The sequence below is a fragment of the Python bivittatus genome, unplaced genomic scaffold (assembly GCF_059951505.1).
Source record: "Python bivittatus isolate LINGU-HERP-01145 unplaced genomic scaffold, Pbiv_v1 ctg000580_np1212, whole genome shotgun sequence".
Classification (NCBI taxonomy): Eukaryota; Metazoa; Chordata; class Lepidosauria; order Squamata; family Pythonidae; genus Python; species Python bivittatus.
The window spans coordinates 3088843-3113054 of NW_028277087.1; the positions used below are offsets into that span (position 1 = coordinate 3088843).

The following is a 24212-nucleotide window of genomic DNA, read 5'->3' on the forward strand; positions in this document are numbered from 1 at the left end:
TCTCTGAGCATCAGACAAGCCGGGCTGGGCTTGGGGTGGTTCTGTTTCAGAGCCAGAGCTCCGGAAGCTGGCTCTCCCCCTTCCCAGCCATCGTGTCCTCGCACGCAGACCCAGTCCTCCCTCTGTTCTTCCTCTCCTCTCTCGCTACAGGCAAATGGCTTATCAGCACGGGCAAAGATAATCTGCTTAATGCGTGGCGGGCTCCCTACGGTGCCAGCATCTTTCAGGTAAAGGAGAGCAAGGGTTGCGCGGTGGCTGGGTGAACGCTGTGGCTCTCTGCAGAAAATGCAAAAGAGCTGGGAATTTCTGGGTGGAAAGGAGACCGTCCAATTGATTCAGCCCGGTTTGGTTTTAAGAGGGCCCAGGTCGAAATGTGACTCACTTCTTAGAGCTACCAGAGAAGGCTGGGACTTTTCCTTCATCAGTAATATTCAGGCATCTTTCTGAATATTGCTCTTAGCATAACAATGGGGATGATGTTGGCCGTACACCCCCTTTTCAAAAGCTGGGACTTAGAAATGTATTTTGCATATTGTTCAAACCATGCATGGTTTAAACTTGGTCTGTTCAGAAAACCACCCTTGCTTAGGTTCTCCTGATTTTATTTTATTTTATTTTATTTATTTTATTTTATTTTATTTTATATTCATGCACCTTCAAGTCAGTCTTGGCTCCTGTGGCTGCCTAGACAAGTCCCTGCAGTTTTCCTGGCAGGATTTTTGGACATGGTTTTCCTTTGCCTCTTTCCTAGGCCTGAGAGCAGGACTGGCCCAGGGTCACCCAGCTGGCTTTGTGCCTAAGGCAGGATTAAAACTCAGGGCTCTCTCCTTCTTAACTACTAGACCAAACTGACTGATTAGAACTTGATATATTGTGAGGACTAAATTTGTAGTCCAGCCTTACGAAGGTTTTGCAAAAGTAAGCCCCCTGAAATGAGGGGGCTTGCTCCCAAGAAACCATACACAGAATTGCAAATTTAATCAGTTCAGCAAAGGCGTGGCTTGCAGTATTAATAATACCTTTCTGTAAGTCATCATCTAAATTTAAATGTAAATGTTTAAATGTAAATTTCATCTAATTTCTATATGTGGAAGATTCAGAAAGTCTCATGAAAGCAGGTTGGGGAAAAAGAGGGTGTGCAACAACTTCAGGGCATCCTAGTGATTAAAATTTATAGCAGTCTCCTGGAAAGGTGGAGGAGAAATGCTTTCCTCCCCCATTCTTGACATCCTGCAAGAACTATGCATGGTAGAAAAGCACATAAAAATTCCACTTGATGCACCTTGCTTCCTTCCTCCAACAGCAAGTATATGGAAGGCTCTTCTTGAGCATTAGGCCAAATTTATCTATTGATAAGATGAGTATAGGTCGTCCTCATTTAATGACCAAAATTGGGACCGGCAACTCGGTCGCTAAGTGAAACCGTGGCTATGCTTATGATCTGACTTCAGCTTCCTTTGGCTTTACAGACCTGTGAAGGTCATAAATTTGAGGACTGCTCATAAAGTTACTTTTTCATCACTGTCGTAACGGCAAACGGTCGCTAAACAAAGCAGTCGCTAAACGAGGGCTACCTATATAACAGTGCAAATTTGGGTGGCTAACAATAGCAACACAGAAAATAAATCTTTAAAGAGAGACCTGGGGGATCTGTCATCTTTTGTTGTTGCCGAATTCCAACTTGCAGCAGTCACCGTGGCCAGTGATGGGGAATATTGGGAACCATAGTTCAGCAGCATCCGATGTGGCATGGGGTCCCTGTTCTTGCTTTAAGATTTTTGCGAGTTTTGGCAACACCTTGAACTTCCTTGCGTGTGCCAAAGGGATCCTGAACCCTGCAAATAACAGTTCAGGACAAGGCCGGATTAAGGCCAGCTGATGCCCAACAATGGTGCCCCTTGACAGAAGTGAAACTGTCACATCACGAGACGGAAAGAAATGCGGTATCTCGTGGCGCCTTCAAACCAAATTTACAGCCTTTAGTCGCTCACCATGCCAAAGAAGAAGTTTTTTAACCATGCAGATTAAAGTTGAACACGGCGCATAAGGACCATTATAAAAAATTCAATTAAAGTCGAGTGGGGCCGTGAAAGAATTAAGGGCATGATAGCTAGGGGGGAAAATCTCTTTGGTGCCCCCCTTCCCTCGGTGCCCTAAGCACGTGCCGATTCTGCTTAATGGTTAATCCAGGGCTGGCTCGGTATGTTACTCACTGCTTCGGGGGGCACCAAAGGTTGCCAACAGGAGGCACGAGTAATTGGAGTTGCCAAGCGAGACATCTTGCGCAAATCAGATTAATTTCCCAAGCGTGAACCGCAGCAGAATAAAAACGTTCCTTCCCTCTTCTCCTCATCTCGCCACTTTCTTTTGCAGTCCAAAGAATCCTCATCAGTCCTGAGCTGTGACATCTCGGGCAATGACAAGTTTATTGTGACCGGATCGGGAGACAAGAAAGCCACAGTTTACGAACTGGTGTACTGAGGGCGGGGGGCGGGCACTCCTGTGCCTTCCCCATGCCAAACCTTTGATGGCTGGGAGGACGAGAACAACGAGATGAAATCTTTCTCCCCAAAAGCTTTCCGTTCTCCGAGAAAAAGTATCTCCCCCGCTGGCTTTGGAGATTGTGGTGCTGAAATGGCCTTTGCGCTTCCAGGCCTCCTTGCAGACGCATGAGGACTAGAAACTTAAAAGCCGACATTCTCAGGAAGATATTTTTCTCCCCTCAAGGGGGCGTATACAAGCTCCCTTTTCGTGCTGTTTTGGGGAAAGCTCTCTTCTGCATCTTGGCGAGATGGGGGACCTCCCTTACCAGTCCTTTGAGGTCCCTGATTGAGCAAAATCTTCTCATTATCCCCCAGAATGGACCGGAAGACCACCTCAACCCTGTGCCTGACAAGCTAAGGGGTCAATCCGCACCATGCTAATCATAGCCCCCCACCACCACCCCATTCCGGCCACCCTAATGCTACAGCCCCTATTTTCATTTTTGGGTGCGAGCAAAAAGTGATGACGGAGACTGTCCCGAATGATTAAATGTGTTTACGCCTTGCAGGTAGATCTGTAGCTTTTGGGGAAGGGGGGAGTGGGGTAATTCCAGAAATTACAGGACAGAGATGTGGGGAGATTCTCCACTCGGCACCACTTTTCTTCCTGCTCCTACTTTCTAGCAGTCTTGAGCCACGACAGCATCCTAGGGCTGGGCTCAACTTTAACCTCAACTTCAGCCACTAACCCAGTCAAATCTCTGTTCTGTTGGATCTAGCAGTGTGCAATCTCATTAACCGGGTTAAGGGCCACCAGTGGGGTTAGTTAGCGAGCCCACTTTTTTGCCAACGGGCTGGACCAGAACCGTTTTGGTCCAGCCTCTCCGCAGCTCCCTTGGAGGGTTGAGTGAGCCGGTCTTGGCCGTTACTCTCTGATTACCTGGTTTGGCTGACCCAAGTTAGTTCGATTCATAACTACCTTGATACGGTTTGGGGTTAAACCTGTCTGTTTCTTTCCCAAGCACTAACCAGGTTAGCAGGACCACACAAGAGTCTCCCCCACTCACCTGGTTAAGCCCATGATGAGACTCCAGCCGAAATATTAGGGGCTACTGATTCTCACCAATCCTCGTCAGCAAGATCAGTGGCCCCGGTTGGTGGTTGAAGCTTTTCGGCCACGTGAAAATCACAGATGCATGCCTCTGGACTTCTCTTTGCACTGAACATAATGTACAAAAATGGATTCGCTCGGTGTGTTTGCAGAAGGAACATTCCAAACATTAAATGCATAGATGGCGAAATAAACATAAAAACGTAAAAATTGTAAAGATTTTTTTTTTAAATCCCATTCAATGGACTTGATGTATCTAGAACAAGAGGACCCCCCCCCCCCACGGTATAAACTGGCCCACCTTTAAAGCAGTGTAAAACGTATATCCTTATTTTTGGGTGAGAGAATGCCCCTTCAGAGCGATGCACCCTGTACAATCCACCACTCTTCACTTTTTTAAAAATTAAATTAGCCATTCATGTGATGGGGGAACAGCCCCATTTCTTTGGGACTGGAGGTGCATTGGGAAGGTTGTAACGATGTGGGCGCTCTCGCAAAATGGCTCCTTGGGTTGGTTTGCACATTCACGAAACGGCTGGCGCGGAACTTAACCAGTTCCCTCTTCTGCTCTCTGCATCCGCCATCCTGTCATTCCCCTGCTTCAAGGGCATCCACTGGGTGTGGTCAAAAAAGTCAGCATGGTGGCCTCAGTGACACAATCAACACTCTGCCTGCAACTCTCAGCTCTTTTGGTGGACTTGGTTTGGTGCATCAACGTGCTGTACGAGCGGCTCAGAAAAATAGACTAACCAAGTTAAGGGGGTTGCGCTCCCTCCCGTGTTTAAAAAAATGTCTCACTGTCAGTGTGCTGGTTATAAAATTGAGGGGGAAATCATTGTCACGTTGACAATGAGACTTTTTTTTTAAACACGGGAGGAAGTGCAACCCCCTTAATTTAGCTTAATGATTAAAAATGAAAACCCCGCAAGACCAGCCTTAGCTGTTTTTAAATGTTAAAATAAACGTTTTGTACATCTAGGTTTGGAGTTGAAAGGGGAATAATGCACAAATTAGGCGCACAACCATTCGAATTCGTATTATGGGAGGTGGGTCTGGCCGTTTTGATCTAGCCTGGCTTCAGACCTCCTCTATGGATTTTGAGATATTAATGCAACTCTTCCTGTTTAAAAGACCCAAACGGTCTCATGGAGATTCATGGTTGCACTCTTGAAGGTTGCTCCCTCCCTTGCAGCAAGGGGGGTGCTTAAGGTTCACGAGGATAACCCCCAGCTTCTTGGAAACGTGCAAAATGCCACATTCCAAATCAACCTTTCTACTCAACTGTTAAGACAAATTCTTTACAAAAAGTGGCATTGTCGTGCAGAGGTGGTCTGCTTAAAAACGTGGGATTTCTTCCGCGAACAACCCTGCGTGATGGGAGACTTGAAGTGATCATGTGGCTAAGATCTAGCTTATCAAACAGGCGAGTCACTCCTGGCCACTACACGGACGCACCCACGCCATTCTCTTGGCAGAGGAATGGCTCACCGGTGCTTGCTTTGGGGCTGTTTTACCTACCGACTTCCCAGGTTAGCCTGCATCTCTGAGATCTCCTAGTGGTCTCCCATTCATGCACTAACCAGCTCAGATCCTGCTTAGCTCCTCAGCTCAGGTGAGATTAACCAGATACAGCCACCTGCAAAGATGAAGTTTATATAACCCAGTTTAAAAAAAAAAGAAAAGCATGACTCTGATGGGCAGATCGCTATATTTTGATTTCCAAACACAGCTCCAGGGGAAAGTGAGGAACTGGATGCTCCCTTCAGCTGCAAACGAATCCCCATCATCTCATTTCCAAGGAATCCAGATGTAAAAGCAATAGTGGAAAGAGATTGTGCATCCCGCAGTCCAAACGTAGCCATGTTTCTTACGTCTTTTTCCTTCCATGCTGGACAAGGCAAGATTCTAGTCCTCATTGTTGAAGGCTGTCAAAGCCAGGCGAATTCTTCAACATCAGCGTTTCCTTCCAGAGCCAGCTTTAGACTGACAAAGTGAGTCAATGCAGCCAGACAAGGTTCCTTCTAACCCCCAACGATCCCATTGTGGAATTGAACTGTTTTTCAGGAACTTTGGCTATAGCTGGTGTGGGGAATGGCCAAGAGAACCGTTTTGAGAAATCAGAAAAGAATTCTGTGTATTAAGGACTGGATCCAGGACGAGTGCGATTTGCCCATTTTTGAAAAGACATCTTTTCTACTAACCATAACACCATGCAACGTGTGTCCCTTTGACACAGATTTCCCAATATTTTACAACATTACTTATTTTCTCGTGCATCTGAAATTTTCATATTTAGGGTTTGATATATAGGCGCTTAAATCGGTTATCATTTTAACCTACCATACATGGTGTTTAAATCAGTCACACTTTTCCTTTTTTTCTGTTTTGTTATCAACATTTATGTTTAGTTTTTATTTTTCGTAGTTCAGTTGGTTTCCTTTTGCAGTTTCTGGACTTTAAAAAAAAAATCTTGGAATAAAATTAAACCGAAAAGAGACAGCATCCTTCTGCCCACAAGCCAAACGAAAAACAACAGCCTGTCCCGGTTAGTTAGCTTTGAAAGACCTAGTTGTCGCTCAGATCTCTGCATATCTTGGCATGGAAAGCGAGCTGTGGATTTCATTAAAACAAATGCCTCCTTACTCGCGACAGCTTCAAAAGAATTGGAGACAAGTGGATTCGGTCCAGGACCTTCTGCACAGACCAGCAGCTGCTTTTCCCCAATGAACTGCAGCCTCTTAAAAACAAGGCATGCTTCTAGTCCTCATAGATTAAAAAAACCAACCCTCATTTATCAGGTCAGCCCTGCTCTGGTGGCTGCATGCTTTATGCGTAGTTTATGGCCCGGTCTGTTGTGTGATTCAGCCATTGTTTTATCCTGAGACGGAAACTAGCCACCCACGTCGAGCTATAATGGTATACAGGGCCACAACTGTGGTTTATTAACCTGGGCTCTGCCTATTGCGGGCATCCAGCCAGGGCCTTTCAAGAAGTCTTTGGCTGGAATTCCCACAATTCAAGTTATAACCCTTTGCCATTCAGCAAATGCCTCCCGTGAAATTTGCATCTTTCCGCAGCTTAGGGAAACAGCTTTCTAGGTTTCCAACGGCCCTCCAGGATCCGCACTTGTGTCCCAAAGCACGGGAGGCGTTTTAAAAAGGGGAAAAAAATTACAATCTTGTCCACATTGCTTTCCTCCTCACCCGCCTTCGTCTTCAACTTCCTGAAAGGTTTCAGCTCTTCTCCTGTACTCTCAACATACTTAGAAACCCGGGTGGTTTTCAGAGAGTCACACACAGGCAGGGACAGGTCAATAAAGTCAAGATGGTGGCCCCCGCTGCTGAGGGAAGCCCCACCCCTTTTTCTCTGCATTGTGCAAAGCGGTGGGGTGCCATCTTGACTTTATTGAACCCCCCACCCCAAAAGTGAGTCTGTGCTCTTATTTTTTCAGACTAAGGAATCTCGAAGAACAGAAAGGACCGAGATGGAGCAATAACCCAAACACCATCATCTTTTTTATTGAAAGTTCTTTAAAAAAAAAAAAAAGTTAGAATACACAACAAACTTTTCCAAGGAGTTTCGATGTGAACACACACTTGCACGCACGCACACGCACACCAAAGAGAGCCAACCCCTATTCCCACCATCCCGGAACAAGAACCCCCGAGCTCCGCGAAAGCATCAGGTCGAGTAGAAGATGGAGAAGGACCATCTTCCCACGACCAACACAGCGTCCTGGTTCCGGGTTCCGTTCCTGGACCGGAAGCGGATTCTTTGGCTGGAAAAATCGAGAAGGAGCTCCAAGGGCAGCTCCTTCCCCTGCGTTCGGTTTGCAGCGACGCGTCGGTGCCTTTCAGTACATGACTTCGTAAACGGACGCCTTCTTGTCCCCAGAGCCCGTGACGATGAACTGGTCGTCTGTGGAAACGTCGCAACTCAGGACGGAGGACGATTCTTTCGACTGCAAAGGGAGGAAGGAGAGAAGGTTACGCCGAGGGAGAGGGGTGCGCTGCGCAGCAGCCAGCCGAGACGGCGTGGCCAAAAAAGTTTCACTCGACCCGGGTGGTGGTTTTAGACTTGGTTTGGGTTTAGTGGCTTCCTGTCGTGCAAATTCGGAGCGTGTTACAGTCATCTTTGTCAAGGCGCATGAAGGCATTAGCCTAAAAGGAGGCTTTATTTGGAAAAGTGAGGGCCGAGCAGCAATTTGGATGCAATCCCCTACTGTCATCACCAGATAGACTACAGCAGTGTTTTTCAAACTTGGCCCCTTTAAGATGGGTGGACTTCAACTCCCAGGATTCCCCAGCCAGCTATGCTGGCTGGGGAATCCTGGGAGTTGAAGTCCACCCATCTTAAAGGGGCCAAGCTTGAAAAACTGGACTACAGCAACATATTCACTTCGCACCGCTCTTAAAAACCACACAGAAACAATGATCAGTCCAAAATGCAGCCACCCACGTACTTTCCGGCGTACAGCTTCGGTTCTGTGGCCCCCGCCTCGGTTCCCGGATCCAATTTAAGGTGCTGATTTCCATCTATAAAGGTCTTTACGGCTTGGTGCCGGGAGATCTGCAGCACCGTGTACTCCAGCCAGAGTTCTGGGCGGCTGAAGCTGCTTTTCCACGCTGGCCCCGATGCTGTGCAACAGCCCCCTCCCTGTTCCCATTCCAGCAGCTTTTCAAGACGGAGCGGCTTTCCAGATTTATCATCCTCACCTTCTATTTTTAATGTTCATAGCTTTCTGTGTGAGGTGTGCGGTTCTGCGGTTTTATGGATGTTATACTGCGGCTGATTGACTTGGTTTTATGATCTACGTAAGCCGCCAAGAGTCTCTGGGTTTTGACGGGGTGGAAATGGGGACAGTCAATCAACCTTCTCCGCGGGGCTTTAGACCCACAGCTCTCTCCAGCCGCTAAAGTTGCGACAGCTTTCAAAACGGGCTGCAGGCTGGCGCGCCGTTCGTGCCCCTGCAAATCCGAAAGCAGCTTTTGGAGATCAGAGCCAAGGTGCTACCCAGCCCTAGTGAGAACCCAGTTAAGCTCCAATTGCTAGCGAATATTTATTTAGCTCAAAGGGAGGACACCGTGGCCTTCCACCTGTTGCAGAACTCCAACGTCTACCGTCCCGGACTGTTATGAACGTTAAGTAAAGCTCTTAAGCCGGATCAAGCCAACCACAGCCACATCTATTCCACCTTCCTGTGTCAGATCATGATGTACTTGCTGCATTTATGTATTTCTTTGATTTGTACCGCTGCCCATCTCACACAAGCGACTCTGGGTGGCTTACAAGGAGTCACAGGCACAAACGGGATAGCGAAGCCCCACCAGCTGATCCGAGCATTCTTCTGCCTGGGGTTAAACATGGGCTAAGCTAACAGCCCTTCCCGCACCAGACAGCAGCAAAACCCAGTTCCCCTCTGCCTTGGGTAAATAAAGATTTCCTTTTATTACTCCTGAATCTCCCTGCATTTAGTTTGAATGGATTAACAACCGCCCCCCCCCGAGTTTTGTGAGCAAATGACAAAAATGTTGCTCCAACCGGATTTTTGTGACATCTGTGATTTTGAATATCAAAATTACACCTCCCCTTATCCATTTTTGCTCCAAGCTAAAAGCACCCAGGCACTGTATCCTTTCCTAAAGGCTAAGATTATTATTAGGGTCGGTTGTACAGCCAGCCAGATGTTCAGACTGGATTTGGCATTTTGGTCCGCCGATCGAGTCCTTCCCAAGGACCTGGGATAGGCAGATGTTGGTGTCTGATGGGGTTGAAGGGATCGTCACAGGATGGAAGCTGTTCCAAGTGAAGCTGCTTTTTGCAACAGACTGGCGGTGATTTTGTCAATGCCGAGGGTCTTCAAGGGTGCTCCAGATGTTTTGGGATGGCACCCACGGCGCCTATGGCTATTGGGACTCTCTTGGCTTTCTTTTGCCACAGTCGTCCTACTTCTGTTTGCAGCTCTTTATATCTTGTGATTTTCTCCAGTTCTTCCTCTTCTCTTCTGCCGTCTCCAGCTATTGCAACGTCCGCTCTGCAGACTCTTTTGTCTTTCTTATCAACTGTGGTTCAGTCTGGGGTTGTTGTTATTATTATTATATTTTGGATCTTTTCCAGTTCTGCAATATCTTCTCTGATTTAGAGACAATCCCACGTAGTATTCCATCCCAATGAAGATTTATATAAAGATGTTTTTAAAATTATTTTCTAAATATTTCTAGTAGAGAATTCTTCCTTCCTTCCCAGACACAGGGTTAACTTGCTTTCACTTTCCACCGAGTTCTCTACTACACATTATCATAGTATTTACCACAATATCAAGATCTCTTTCCTGACCGGTCAATATCAGCTCAGACCACAATTAGTGAGAACATCAGGTCCTGAGCTCGACTTGAAGGCGGCTGTGCTTTTTTGCGGGATGCGGAACAATTCCTTTTAGGCCTCTTTGCAATCCTTTTTGTTCTTTTACCGCCTTGAATAATTCGAGTAAATGGATCGAGGGCGTCAGAAGAGGTCCCAGCAATTCACCACTAGCTTAAGAGACTGGCAAGCTGACATTCCCGCAGTCTCTGAAACAATCTGATTTTACACAAATGATGACCATCATCCCATCCCCAAAACAGCCACCGGAGTTTGTGCAAGAAACCCTAACAAACTTCTGTGAAAGCGCTGCAAAAACAGTAGGGCTGGGCAGAGCATTTGAAACAGGTGTTTTGTAGGAGACAGACAGACAGCTCTCTTTGAACACCCCACTCCAAATCCATGGAGCTCTTGATGATGTTCCAGAAGGCCCTGAAAACCTGGCTATTCTCCCAGGCCCTGAGGTCAGGTGGTTGGGGAGCCCCTGTAAGATCCAGCTTTCTTTTTATGGACTCTTTGTTCTTTATTGTTCTAGCTGTCTATAGTGTAAAAGTCCTTGGAAGTTGAGCATTTTCCTAATCAACAAATATGACCGTCACATCTACAGAACAGGCTTTCATGCACAGTGACGCAGCCCTCCCACGTTCCAATCTGCAGGATAAAATCCGGAAGATAAACAACGAACGGGTTATAGCTTTGCCTCACTTGGGAAGCAGGATTCATCCTTACCTGGAATATGCTGGCTCCGTAAGGTGTCCTCCAGGCATTTAGCAGATTGTCCTTCCCCGTACTGACAAACCATTTCCCTGTAAATGAGATAAGTGGAGGCAAGCCTATGGGTCTTTTCAAGGTCTGATCTTGCTCACCTGTCAGGGCTGTCACCTGTCGGGGCAATTGTTTTTTGATTCAAAGTTTCTGCACACCTAGGGGAATGCGCCATGAAGGTCCACCAGTTAGAGCAATGTTTCTCAAACTTGGCCACTTTAAGATATGTGGACTTCAACTCCCAGAACTCCCCAGCGGGAGTTGAAGTCCACACATCTTAAAGTGGCCAAGTTTGAGAAACATGGAGTTAGAGCATCCTTATGCAGAAACAGGCAAATGAAGGGTGAACCCTGGGAGCCCCTCCAAGGAGTCACACCTACCACAGGAAGCAAATTTCAGGGAGAGGACGCAGCTCTCGTGAAGGTGGAGCTGGTACTTTTCAGATTTCGTCACGTGGAGGATTTCCACGTTGCTGCTCTCCATCCCGACCGCCAGCCACTCTCCCGTGGGGCAGTAACCCAGGGAGAAGATCTGGAAAGAAAGGAAGAAATTGATGGGGCAGTTTCAAGCAAAGCAGAGGAAACGGCGGTGGCCATAGGAGGTGGCCCCAAATTCACACCCGAAGTTTCTAGTCCTCATGATGGGCAAAGGCATGGGAGGTTGCAATCACAGAGAAACCTGAAAAGGGGCAGGATGAAATTGCTAATGGAGCATGGGCTGATTTCGTAACCCAATGTACAGTTCATTTTCCTTTTTGGTAATAATCAGGAGAAAAGGGCAAAACCCCACCCCCAGCTCTAATGCTAGTGATCTGATCCAAATAGGATCTGCTTATCTGCTTATTTTTTGGAGAAGACGAGATTTAGCTGCTAGGGGTCTCCTGAAAATCAGTACAACTTGGCTCTGGAAAGGAAGAATGTTGATAGCCCAGCCTTTCAGATTTATTCAAGAAAGGCCCTTGGCCATGATATCAGGGAATTCTGGGAACCGTAGTCCCAGAGCAGGTTGGGAAAGGTTACGGTGACAGTTTTCACAATTAGGCCTGATGTGAAGAAAAGAACAGGGGTGCCTGTCTCAGTCAGCTGGAACCCCTGAATCTGGGGTCATGCAACCAGACGGAGACTTTGAACAGCCAACAGGAAGTCCTCTCCTCGGGCATCATGAACCCACCAAACTCCCTGCCACTAGACGTAGCAGGATGTCCATAAGTGCAGCAGGTGATTAGACAAATCCACAGGGAATAAGGCTATCGAAAGCTGGAGGAAGGCTGCAGGCTCTCCTCATGTTTAGAGACCTTGGAGCATAAAATACAAGCCCCCCAGGGCTGCACCAACGTAACAGGGCCACCCTTCCTGACTCTCCAAGCTGGTAACCGCCTGTAATCGCCACCAGCCTCCCCAACACAGGTGTGCCATGATCCCGCCCCTTCTCGGCGCTGATGGGTTGCTGCTGGAGACCCCACCCACCCACCGGCCATCCGTCAAAAGTCTCCGCCCCTTCCCCAGCTGACCTGGGAGCTGAAGTCATGCTGCTGCAGCTGCCGGCCCTCGCGCAGGTCCCAGCACCGCACGGTGTTGTCCAAGCCCCCTGTCCAGAGTTTGGTGCCATCGTTGGAGATGTCGATGCAACTCGCCCCATCCGTGTGACCCTGGAACTGCCTGGAGGATCAGGAGGAGGAGGGGGAGAAGACGAAGAAGAGGAGGAGAGGAGAGGAGGAAGAGGAAAAGGAGAGAAGAATAGGAGCAGGAAGAGAAGAATAGGAAGACAGGGAGGAGGAAAAGGAAGAAGAGGAGGAGGCAGCAAGAGAAGAGGAGGAGGAGGAGGAGGAAGAGGAAGAGAAGCAGCATAGGAGGAAGAAGAGGAGGAGGAAGAGGGATAGGAGGAAGAGGAAAAGGAAGAAGGGAGAGCCAAAGAAAGAAGAGGAGGAGGAGGAAGAGGAAAAGGAAAAGGAGGAGGAGAAAGAGGGAAAAAAGAAGCATATGAGGAAGAAGAGAAGAGGAGGAGGAAGAGGAGGTGGAGAATCATAGACAAAAAAAAAAATGTTCACATTCCATGAATGACGAATTATACTCAGCAACTCATTTACCAAGTCATACAAGTTCCTAGCCCTTATGGATAGGAAAGCGTGCTTGAATGCATTTAAAGCAATGCCTGCTAGAAATACCCAAACCGGGGCATCAGGAAACCGGTTCCCCTGGATTTCCTATCTCCACAGCTTGCAAAGGATGGGAAAGAAATCCACAATAGAGGAGACACCTTATAAATAACTGACATCCTTTTGGTTTTTTGTGTGTCTAGAACCAGCCTTCTGGTCAGTTGTATTCTCTTTTCTTTAATGCAATAGAAACATTGAAAGAGTTCAATTAAACCTTTGGTTTAACTGAAATATTAAATTTTCTATTAAACCTCTGCACTGCTGGTTTTCGGTGGGCACCAAAGGTGAGATGGGGAGCAACTGGCACGCTCCGTGGCCAACAGAGGAGGGAGTTGGCAACTCCCTAGCGCTAACCGCTCATGCCAGCCACTCTCCTCCGGCCTGGGCGACGGCTCTTACCGGACCAGCGTCTGGTTCTGCAGATCCCACACCACGATGTTGCCGTCGCTGCAGCAGGAGAAGCAGACTTTGGCGTCGGGGCTGATGGCCAGGGCGTAGCAGGCGGGGGCGGACGAGGTCAGCTCTGCCTTGATCCGGGGGGTGGGGGCCGCCAGGTCCCAGATGGACAAAGTGCTGGCCTCCCCTCCGACGATGAGGCTGTGGCCGTCCGGGAGGAGCTTACAGGATCGGATGTAGTTGTCCCGGTTCTCAGGGAGAAAGGAGAAAATAAGGGAGGGGGAGTGACGGTTGTCTCCGTACCCAGTGGGGGGACCCACAAATCTGCCCCCTGGGAAAGATTCAAATCCTCCTTCATGAGCATTCAAGGAGATTAAAGAAAAAAAAAGTTCCTAGCCCCTTTGGTGAGGGTTAAAAGCACTAGGAAAGGGAGGAGAACCATAAAATAAGAGAGCCCAACTCTTAAATCTGGATCTCGGTGTGAAGAATTGATGCTATAAACCACCATAACTGTTTCTGGGGAGGATTAGCATCGCCCAGAGAGATTTAGAGCTAGGGAAATAGCTGGGGGACGGCGTGGGGGGGGGGGTTTCCTTCCAGTTGGCTGCTGTTTTTATCAAATGTAGAGGGGAAAGAGACCTGTATCACTTAGTTAATTAGTTAGTTAGGAAGGAAGGAAATGAAATGAAATGGGGGAGAGGAAAGGTGAGGAAGGTAGGATGGAAAGATGGGGAAGGGAAACAGACAGGAGAAAGAGGGAAGAGAAATAAAGAACTGGAGAAGGAAAATTATAAAATCCAATCTAGGTTCAACCCAACAGTTTGGGGGGGCTGGTTGGGAGAGGTTGCCCCCGAACGCACAGGGAGGCTCCCTCTTCACGTACCAGGCAATCAAGCTGGGCCACGGGGGTCTTGGTGCCAGGCTGCCCCACGTCCCACACCTTGACACAGCCTTTCCCCCCCGTGTAGACGTGCTGGGTGGAATTGCTGATGGTGACAGCGCAGACCACCTCGCCGTGGGTCAGCGTGTGCAGCTGGCGGGCGTGGCGCGGGATGCCGGAACCGATCAGGGCGTCGGGCGGGAAGGGCACCGGCTGCATCTGTCCGTCGGCGCTTACGTGGAAGGAGTAGGCCCTGGGCGGGAGGGCAGACAGAGCAAAACAGAGGCTTATAGATGACCTCTTACAGGGCCCTGGGGCAAAGGCTGTCCAGGTGTGGGGTGGCAGCTGGAATCTAGCAACATCTGGAAGATGGTAGGCTCCTCATCTGATATTCAACCATGCTCTTTGAAGCCTCTCCCAACCTTTGGCTCTGCTATCCAGCTCTTTTGATATTTAAGTCTTGCTATTTCTGTCTCTTGGCTAAAATGCTTGCTTTTCCCCCTACGGAACTCCAAAACCTTTCATTTCTATTGCTTCCTGGCACCCTGTCCAAAATTGAAGCTATCACTCTTGCAGTCTCCCAACAGCCTCCCTCCCTTCACGTCCATTTGCATGGCCAGCAACCCATCAACGTCCTATTCTCCCCCCCTCAAAAAACCCCCCCTACAGCATAAGAGCAGTTTAACAGAAGCTGGTTTCAGGCAAGGAAACACCTACTCTCTTTTCCCCCCTTGCGTCTGGTGAACGAGAGTGGCTGTCTTCAGAATGAAACCCAGATTTCAGGAATTACTCAGAAGTAAGCAAACTCGTTTTTCCCAGTCAAAATACGCTTTCACGGTTTAATGGGGTGGTTTGTATATTTCTAGAGAAACAGATTTGTTTTCTAAGAGGGCCTTTGGGGAGTAAATGGTCATCTTTTTTCCTTATGGTTTTATGGGGGTTTTGTGTTTTTAACATGCTTTTACGTTTTATGGTGTAAACTGCTGAGAGTCGGTTTTTGGTTTTTTTTGAGTCCAGCACTATATAAACAGAATGAATAAACAGAGCTTATTTACTCAGTTTGTATCCCACCAACAGTTCACAATGTTGTGGTTCGTTTCTCTCCTTGTTTTATTAGATACGCCGTTTAAAATTAATTTTTAAAAATGGAATTTTTATTTCTTGCTCAAGCCTAACCCCAAGGAAATCATTCATTTTATTCATGAAAGCCGGGGGAGGGGGGCTTTCACACCAATTTGCTTTATCCTTTTAGGGAGTCACAGGACCGCAACTTCTGAGAACCCCTGCTTAAATTTCCCCCCAGCAGGAAACATCAGCTCAGTTGCTCCATCCTCTGAAAAAGGCCTCTTCAAACTCTTTCAAAAATGCAAAGGAAAGAAAAGAAAAGAAAAGAAAAAGCTCGGAATTTTGTCTTGCATAATGTCCGGGACCGCCGCCCCTGAGAGGGGGGCCTTGATTCGGACCCCCTGCTTTCACGGCTGATGCGAGAGATGCCTGATGCTGACGTCCTGCGCACACTTACGGTTTGGCTGAGGGCACACCTGCCTGCATCCCCGCAGAAAGGCCCGAAGCCCGCAAATGCACATGAGGATCATAAGCTACCTAGAAGGAGAGCAGGCACTTTGGTTAAAACCAGGGAAGACCCCCCTTCTCCTGCCCTATCCCCTGGTGCTTCTCCCCAAAGACTCACCAGAGGGGAACGCCCATAGCTGCTCGCCCCCACAACGGCCGCCCCGTTCAGCTGGGGGGAAACCAGGTGCAGCCCGGCGTATGCCCCGGTGCCCACCATGTCGCCGTTGACTGAAACGTGGGCTACGTTGAAAGCGGCTTGATAGGAGCTCTGGACGGTGAGCGGATTCCGCAGGCTTAAAGCTAAAACCAAAGAGAGAACAAGCTTTTAGTTCCTTAGCTTTAGACGCGGCATCTACGTCCTTTTTCGGAAAACCCCAAAAGCCTCCCTTTATTTTATCCCCATGACAATTCCCTGGGCTGAAAGTTGATTCCCTACTAAGCTCCCTGGTCAAGGGGTGACTTAAACCAGCATCCCCCTTCTCCGACACAGCCACCACCACCACACCCTGTTCTCCAAAGAGAGACTCAAAAGGCAAGGCGTTCAAAAGATCCCTGCAGGACACCGTCGTTCACCTTCCCAACTGCTTCAAATTCAGCTTAAAAAAGGGTTTCTCAGCCTCAGCACCTTTAAGACGTGTGGACTTCAACTCCCAGAATCCCCCCAGCCAGGAATTCTGGGAGTTGAAGTCCACACGTCTCAAAGTGGCTGAGGTTGAGAAACACTGGCTTAAAAAGTAGGCTTGCATTTCAGTTTAACTCTCCCTTTCTCTTCCCATCACCCTCTTGTTGAACCTTAAAAAATGAATAACCTGCCAGTTTCACACTCCAAGCCAATTAACATTCTGGCCAACAACTTTAGCCTGCCAGTAACTTTTACGAGCTTATTGACAGGGGCGCTTTAAAACTCTGTCCTTTCATCTTCCTTCAGATAACCTTGGTTCTCCACTTTCTTATTTTTTTTATGGCCTCTTTAACAGCCCTACAGTGATGTCTCCCTTGCCTTCTTGCCAGAGATCCTTTTCTCCCCCCCCTCCAATTAACCCCCCAAATCTCTTTTCAACTCCTCTTTGCTAACCCAACGGGAATTGCTCTAAGTTTCTAGTCCTTGTCACAGGCGCAGAAGTTCGTTAGACGGACCCGGGGCGTTTTTAAAACAATGGACCTTCTGCAAAAAGGGTAACAGATTCATCTTCCTCGATTCGATGCCAAGAAAACTGTAGGCAGAGAGCCCTGTAAGTCCATGTGGCAAAAAAAATCAAAAGGAACCCAGAAATTTTATGAAAAGTCATAATGAGTTGCAGCAACAGGGAACTTTTCTGACTTTTTTCTAAGTCCTATTCGATTCCTCCTGATTTTTTTTGGCCAAAAAAAGTACATTTCTTCACCCAGGAGTATTGTGAAAGTTTGCCCTCTTTCTGTTTATTGACAGATTTGTTATACTGCTGACTCCATAACTATTCATGACTCACTCTGGCTTCTTAGATTTTGCAAAGAAATCGTACCTTAATTTTTTAAAAACCATTTAGAAAACTGGAAAGAGAGAGAGAAATGGGGTGGGGGGTGTGAGGTGGGGAAAAACTTCTCTGATCTTAATTTTGTATTTACTTTTCATGGGGAAAACCCCACCCCACCCCCGCAGTTAGAAAACTAGCACGTGTGTGCTAATTTTCCTAATACGGGCCCTAAGAAAAGTTGGAATCTGCAATCTCCCCCCCCCCAACAATTCTGCCATTTCCATCCCACCCTTTTCCACCATCCTCATTACCGAGTGACTCCACCGTCTGCTTTGCTACTCCTGGGCGGAACTGGGACAGGCTGCCGGAAGATCCAGGCACTGCTCCTTCACCTTGGGAATTCGGGGTGCTAGACTTCAAACCAGGGGTGACTGCTTTCTCTACCTGCAAAACACAGCATCTGCTTACTTATTTACAATTGACACCTCAGCTTTCCACAGGCAACCCCAATCCTCAAATGATTTGCATTTGTTCCGGTTCATTTTTTTTTTTTTTTTTTGCATTTTGGGGATTTTATGTTACTCTTATTATTGGGAACCGCTCAGAGTGCATTGGAGTTGGGCAGCTTCAGAATGGATGGACTGAACGAACCAATAAATGTTTTTTTGCAAAGTCTCCCACCCCTCTGCACGATCAAGTTAGATCACATTTGTGCAACTTCCCAGAACTGCCTTGAATTTCTGCTTGGCCAGTTCAAATTTGGTGCTCTGAAAAAGGGGCTCTTCATAAAATACTTTGCTTCCTGGAACAGGATGGCTGGAGTAGATGAACTCTGAGGTGCCCTTCAATACCAGGATTTCACAATCCATGGGAACCCGGTTTGAAGGGCTCTCAAAGGTCAACCTACCCTTGGAAAAAATTATGGCACGTGAGCCATGATACTAACACCTAGTAAACTCACCCATCTGCATTGAAATGGACATTTCTTTAAGTAACAATATTGATTTAAATAATAAATCCAGTTTATTTTTGCCTTGGCCCCTCCTATGCTGCAGGGTGCTTGACCCCAAAAAGGTTGCACAGCCCCCTCCGGGTTATTAAAAAGACCAGAGAACCCAGCTATTTTATTGCAAATTGATTTTGTGTAGAAAGTTCAGGTGCCACGCCAATTTTAGAAAGTTTCGATGCCACGCCAATCAAAACTTGGCTTGCCTCTACCGCTTATATAAATGAGATTAAAAACAAAAATACAGAGTCTAAAACGCAGATAACAATGAAATACAAAAATCAGTGCTGAGATAAGACTTTATATTTGTTTAAGTCTACATTAAAGGAGGGAACAGTTCCCCACATTCGCCCCTCCCAGTCAGATCTTTAACAGCTGACTCACGTCACAATGATATTGGACAAATTAATTATTTGTCAATAGTACGTTTAATCAATAAAATATCTGATGGCATTACTGCATTTTTTGTTGAATGTTGCTTATTGTTCCTATTGTTGACTATTGGGCTTTTAGATTCTACCATGGATGTTTTAAATGGTGTTATTTGCTCTACGGAAGCTGCTGAGCGTTTTTGGATTCCAGCAGGATAGAAACCTGTTTAATAAATATATACGTCGATAAGATGATGTGGCCATACTGAAAACGTTGCATACAACTGTGGTCACCCAGTATGGTTGAAACGTGGATGTTTAAACATCTCTTTGCCAGACATCCTTGCTAAGAATCTCGGGAAACTAGGAAAACGGTTTTGTTTTGGAAGGTGACCTTGAATCCAGGTTGTGCTCGAAGAGGCAGCCCTGTGCTTTCATCCTCGCAATACAATTCTACATTTATCTGCAAAGAGATACCTACCACATCACCGTATCTGGCTTTGCAACTTATTTATCTCATAAAGCCGGGGGGGGGGGGAGTGTGTTTCTCCAAAATAAAGCAATGCCTGTAAATTTGTTAAAAAGCATTAAAACATCAGAAAAAGGTAAAAAGAGAAAAAATCCTAAAGCGGGGGGGGGGGGGAGTCTACCCATTCCCAGGACTGACAGGGTGCCAAGAATGTTATACGTATATTTTAAAATCATTTTGATGATTTCACTTTTACACTGTACGGTGCTTGTACCGATAGGCATTTTCATTCATCTTCTATGTCAGTGTTTCTCAACCTTGGCCACTTTAAGATGTGTGGACTTCAACTCCCAGAATTCCCCAGCCAGCCTTGCTGGCTGGGGAATTCTGGGAGTTGAAGTCCACACATCTTAAAGTGGCCAAGGTTGAGAAACCCTGTTCTATGTAGCTTGCATCCTCATAGGATATGGTTTTATAAATAAAGCTTGAGATTCAGAGAGCTGTGAATGAGCTTGGCCATTTTGAAATGGTCAAGGTGCTTGAGGGAAACACTCTGCATACGCTCTATTAGAACTTTGCCTGCTATATTTCTCCCCTCTCAGTTTAAACTGGTAAAGCGACAGGCAAACTCCATTGATGATGATCTCCGAGGGATATCTTAAAGAAAAAAGCAAACTTGTGTGATGGATAATTTGGATTACACGTCCCATGAGCCCTAGCCTGCTTGGGCTGGGGCTTAGGGCTCCTGGCATTGTAGTCCAAAGGCTTTTGAGAGCCCCACGGAAGATCTTGGCAAGGGCAGAGAGAAAAACCGGTAACCATGTTGAGGAAGAAAAATAAGCTGAAAAAGAGCAAATTGGGGGATTTGAGCTTATTTATAAAAATTATACCTGGGGATTAATTTTTCCTTCCCAATACCAGGGTGTGGACTCAGAGTCACTTTGTGGGAGATGGGCGGCTGTATGAATATGATAAATAAATAAAAATAAATAAATAGGCAGCAAACCCAGGTTAGCCTACAGAACTCCCCACCGCTAGATACGGGAATGAGAGCTTCCCAGACGGCTTTAAAGAGGGGAGCAGAGAACGAAGAACGATTAAAGGGACAAAGGAAGCAAGGTCCTCTTTCTGAAAGATTTCAATAACCCACCATCTGAAAACAAGGATGCAGGATTAAAAACAATGAACCTGCCGGCCACGCTGGAGGTTCCTGAGCGGGGCCGATCTACAAGGCTGAGCTATACCAAAATGCATAAAAAGGAAATTACAGCTAGTCGTAAGGCACGGCAGATAAAATCAGAGGGAGGAAAAACGTGCGGTAAAAGTTATTCGTGCGGTTGCAAAAAGAGAGCGAGCGAGAATGGGGACATTCAGGTAAGGCCATTCTCACCGCAGCAAAGCTGAGGCTTTGGAAGAACAGGCCCTTGTCAGACACACACACACAGACGGAGGGAGAGAGAGGTGGCCGGGAGGGTTGCAAGGAGGCGGAAAAGGCCAACTTTTCTCCAAGTGTGGAAAATCCAGCGGCCGCTTCCCCAAAACCTTCCTGCAGCTGTTCGCACATCTGGGAAAAAAAAGGAGAAAACCTCCATGCCCCAAGGGAGCCATTTGAGGGACGCCTCTCTCCAGCCCTGATGTTAGGGGAGGGTTGTGACAAACCCACATCCCTTCCTCTTTGCAAGGAGCCCGAAGCAGCTGCCGCCTCCCTCCTCCTCCTCCGAAAGGGGTTTTGCAACAGCTGGGGGAGAATGTTGGTGAACATTCTGCGGCTGACCTCTTGCTCCTGCCCTCCAGGTCTTGGAATGCTCGGCTCAGCCAATAGGAGCCGTCCAGGCTGCTTGGCCACGCCCGCCACCCAGGACTGCAGTATGACTTGAGGGGGGGCCCTTGGCTCTTTTGCCTTCGTGGGCCCCTCTCTCCATCAAAGCGATAGGATGAAAAATGGGATTTCCTAGGATTTTCAATAGTTCCTTCATTTTTTTTTTAACAGAGGAATAGGGAACAGGACATAACATATGTATTATCTTGCAATAATCAGTTGTGGCTGATTAATTATGAAGTCTGTTGTGTATCCAAGTTACTAAGTTTTAGTATTCCCCTTATGCCTAAATCAGTGTTTCTCAACCTTGGCCACTTTAAGATATGTGGACTTCGACTCCCAGAATTCCCCAGCCAGCCTGGCTGGGGAATTCTGGGAGTCGAAGTCCACATATCTTAAAGTGGCCAAGGTTGAGAAACACTGGCCTAGATCATTGGTTTGATGCTCAAACTGGGTCCGTTCCTCACCCATTTTTTATTAGACACGAAAATGAATAAATGTTTTATTAAAAGGCATGAAATAAATAACTTCTACTTCATTTTTATTAACCAAAAACAAAAAACAATTAAAATGTTTTCATGGGCCTTGCTGTAGGGCCCAATGGATAAGTTGGTCGTGCGACCAACTGGTTGGTTCAATGGCCTCACTTGGATCCAGTGGAAGATCCAGGAGTGGAAAGGCACCTTCTCCAAGCTAGTGCCCCTCCTGAGGTGTTAATCCTGCCATTCCCAACCTTCCCAGGCAGCAAGGCCTTCTGGGAGTTGTAGTCCTACAGCATCTGGATGGGACCAGGAGTAAATAAAAACAATGTCCAACCAGGGTGGGCCTATTGAACGCTGTCGGAATGACAGCCCCCAGCACCCCTCATTGTTGGCGCAGCTGCCTGGGGATGATGGGGGTTGTAGTCCATCCCCATTTGCACACCTTAGAAACCCATCCCTCGTCTCATTACATACCGCGGCCAGTTCCTTGGCGGGACGAGGCGGGGAGGCACTGCTGGAAGATGCCATGGAAGTGGGGCTGTGATGCCCCAGCTCTTTCCTATGCAAAGTGGCTTTATCGACCCCATTTTCTCGGGAGGAGAAGGACTGAACGCTGTGGGGGGAAGAAGGATCCTGGGGTGGGGGCAAGAGAGGAAAAAAGAGAGAGAACAAACCATCTTTTATGTTGTCTTTCATATATGGGTCTTGGAGTAGAATTATCTTGGGGTGGGCTTAAATCTTCCTCATCTCCCTGTTTTCTGTCCCCCCCCCAATGTTTCTTTATTTACCCCAGTGTTTTTCAAACTTGGCAACTTGAAAACGTGTGGACTTCAACTCCCAGAATTCCCCAGCCAGCATAGCTGGCTGGGGAATTCTGGGAGTTGAAGTCCACACATCTTAACCTTGCCAAGTTTCAGAAACATTTCTTTAAGCCATGCACTGTTGCTTCAGTGTGATCCCATTCCCTTCCAACTCCCCCCAAGTTCACTTGCTACCACCTGTGGGTGCCAAAAGACCCCCACCCAGCTTCACTGCTCTGCAAACCATCAAGGCTACCCAAAGCCTTTTGAGAACATCTCCCCCCACCCAGCATGTTTGCTAATCCCACGCACCTCATCAACCACCAGGTTGTCCTCGCTCTTCTCCCCATCGCTCCCCTGAAAAGAAATCGAAAAAGAGGGGGGAAAAAAGAGATTTATTTCTCGGTGGCCTCTCTAAGACGCAGTGCAAACCAACGAGGGGACATTCCACTCACTGGAGGGGAAACCATGGTTTAAGGGAGCAGCCTGCAGAAGAACAGGAAACTCCTTTTCTTTTTCCTTGCAACATTCCTACTTTTTCCTTCTTTTCTCTTTTTCCTTTTTTTACTTTTCTTCCTCTGCACTCTTTTCTTTTTCTTTCTTTACTTTGGGTAGTTTGTGTGAGTCTTTATCTGTACCCCGTAACTCTAAGGCTTAACGGAGTGATTTAAAAGGAATAGGAAAAGCTTCACAAACACGTCCCCTTCCCAAACGTCCAGAAGTGCAATGAAAACGAACTTGCTCCGGGAAAACCCCGTTCTCACGTTTCATGGGGAAAAAGGGGGAGTAACCCATTTGCAGGTCTTTAAGCACCCCGGAATAGAGAGAGCCAAGTTTGGGGCTGCTAAGGGGGGTTCACCAAGCAAGAAGGGGGTCTTAAGTCTCACCGAGCCCTCTTTAAATTCTTAGAAAAGGACTTCCTTTGAGCACAGGCCAATTTTCTCCACTTTAAAGAACTCAAAAGGGTGCCTTGAGCCTGGCTTAAGAGGCATCAATTTTGCCTCTTCAGAGGCGGACCCCATAAAAATGGCCCCATTATCCAACCTATTGCAGTTCTGAAAGGACCCCCCACCCCCAAAAAGAGAGTTTCTCCTCCTCCCAAGCCTGCAAAGTAAAACAAAATACAAAACTGCACAGCCTGGTTGTGCCATATTTAAGCCTGAGTATATCCAATTAATAAAATCTCATAATCCTATTTTGCTTCTGCTCTTCCTCATCCTCCAGTTGTTTAGAACAGGGTTTCTCAACCTTGGCCGCTTTAAGATGGGTGGACTGCAACTCCCAGAATTCCCCAGCTACCATGTGCAGAAGCTACAATATACTACAGGTAGTCTTCGTTTAGCGACCACGATTTGGGACCGGCAACTCAGTTGTAAGCAAAGTGGTCGCTAAGTGAAACCGTGACTGTGCTTATGATCTTACTTCAACCTTCCTTTGCTTTACGGACCCATGAAGGTTGTAAATGCGAGGATTGGTCGCAAAGTTACTTTTTCATCACCACTGTAACTGTGAATGGTCGCTAAACGAGGCAGTCACTAAATGAGGACTACCTGTATTTTCATCCGAGCTACAAGTTTTCCAAGGGAGGAAAAAAAAAGATCTTTGTAGCAAAAGTTCAGCAACTGACAGCACAACCCTACTCCATCACCAACTTCCCCCAAATTTGGGTTGCAGGGAATCAGCCTGATTTCACCCAACTCCCGTTCCCAAACAGTCCCACTCCGAAAAACGAAGCCACTCACGTAGTCTGTGTTGTACTCCTTTTCCGTTTTCCTTTTTTTACCGCTGTTCAGGTAATCCGAAATGGCCCGCATCCTTTCTCCATTGGATAGCACTAGAGAGCTCTAGGGAAGAGAAACCCAAAGGAACGTGAGGTTTGGGACTGTTTCTCACGGCGGCAGAAGGGGCAATAAACTTAATAATCCCCTAAAGCAAAGCAAAGCGGCAGAAAAGATCAATGGAGTCATTCGGGGAGGCTGCATTAAAGAAATAAGCATTTGCAAGGGGGACAGACCTGCTCCGTGTTATTCCACGCTGCTGCAGCCACGTGCAAAACCTGCGGTCTCAAATACCACCGTGGAATCCAGAT

The 24212-nt window shown here is 47.2% G+C and overlaps 2 protein-coding genes across 5 annotated transcripts in view; one reads left to right on the forward strand and one right to left on the reverse strand.

The window, feature by feature from the left end:
* TLE2 (TLE family member 2, transcriptional corepressor) overlaps positions 1 to 3821 on the forward strand; it is a 44688-nt gene extending 40867 nt beyond the window's left edge. For 3 of the 4 annotated variants that reach the window (XM_088149367.1, XM_088149369.1, XM_088149368.1), the window contains 2 exons: positions 151 to 227; positions 2374 to 3820. In XM_088149367.1, coding sequence (XP_088005493.1) covers positions 151 to 227; positions 2374 to 2481 — 185 coding nt within the window. In that variant the 3' untranslated portion in view covers positions 2482 to 3820. Of the gene's footprint in view, positions 1 to 150; positions 228 to 2373 lie in introns of all 4 variants that reach the window. The other variant, XM_088149370.1, reaches the window with a different exon arrangement.
* Positions 3822 to 7096: 3275 nt separating this feature from the next.
* LOC103064241 (transducin-like enhancer protein 1) overlaps positions 7097 to 24212 on the reverse strand; it is a 49892-nt gene continuing 32776 nt past the window's right edge. The window contains exons 10-21 of the mRNA XM_088149374.1: positions 23866 to 23967; positions 22436 to 22480; positions 21798 to 21956; positions 17488 to 17620; positions 15841 to 16022; positions 15673 to 15752; positions 14154 to 14403; positions 13274 to 13521; positions 12230 to 12377; positions 11100 to 11250; positions 10684 to 10760; positions 7097 to 7555 (exon numbers count right to left, since the gene is read on the reverse strand). Of these exons, the coding sequence (XP_088005500.1) occupies positions 7448 to 7555; positions 10684 to 10760; positions 11100 to 11250; positions 12230 to 12377; positions 13274 to 13521; positions 14154 to 14403; positions 15673 to 15752; positions 15841 to 16022; positions 17488 to 17620; positions 21798 to 21956; positions 22436 to 22480; positions 23866 to 23967 (1683 nt within the window). The 3' untranslated portion in view covers positions 7097 to 7447. The remainder of the gene's footprint in view (positions 7556 to 10683; positions 10761 to 11099; positions 11251 to 12229; positions 12378 to 13273; positions 13522 to 14153; positions 14404 to 15672; positions 15753 to 15840; positions 16023 to 17487; positions 17621 to 21797; positions 21957 to 22435; positions 22481 to 23865; positions 23968 to 24212) is intronic.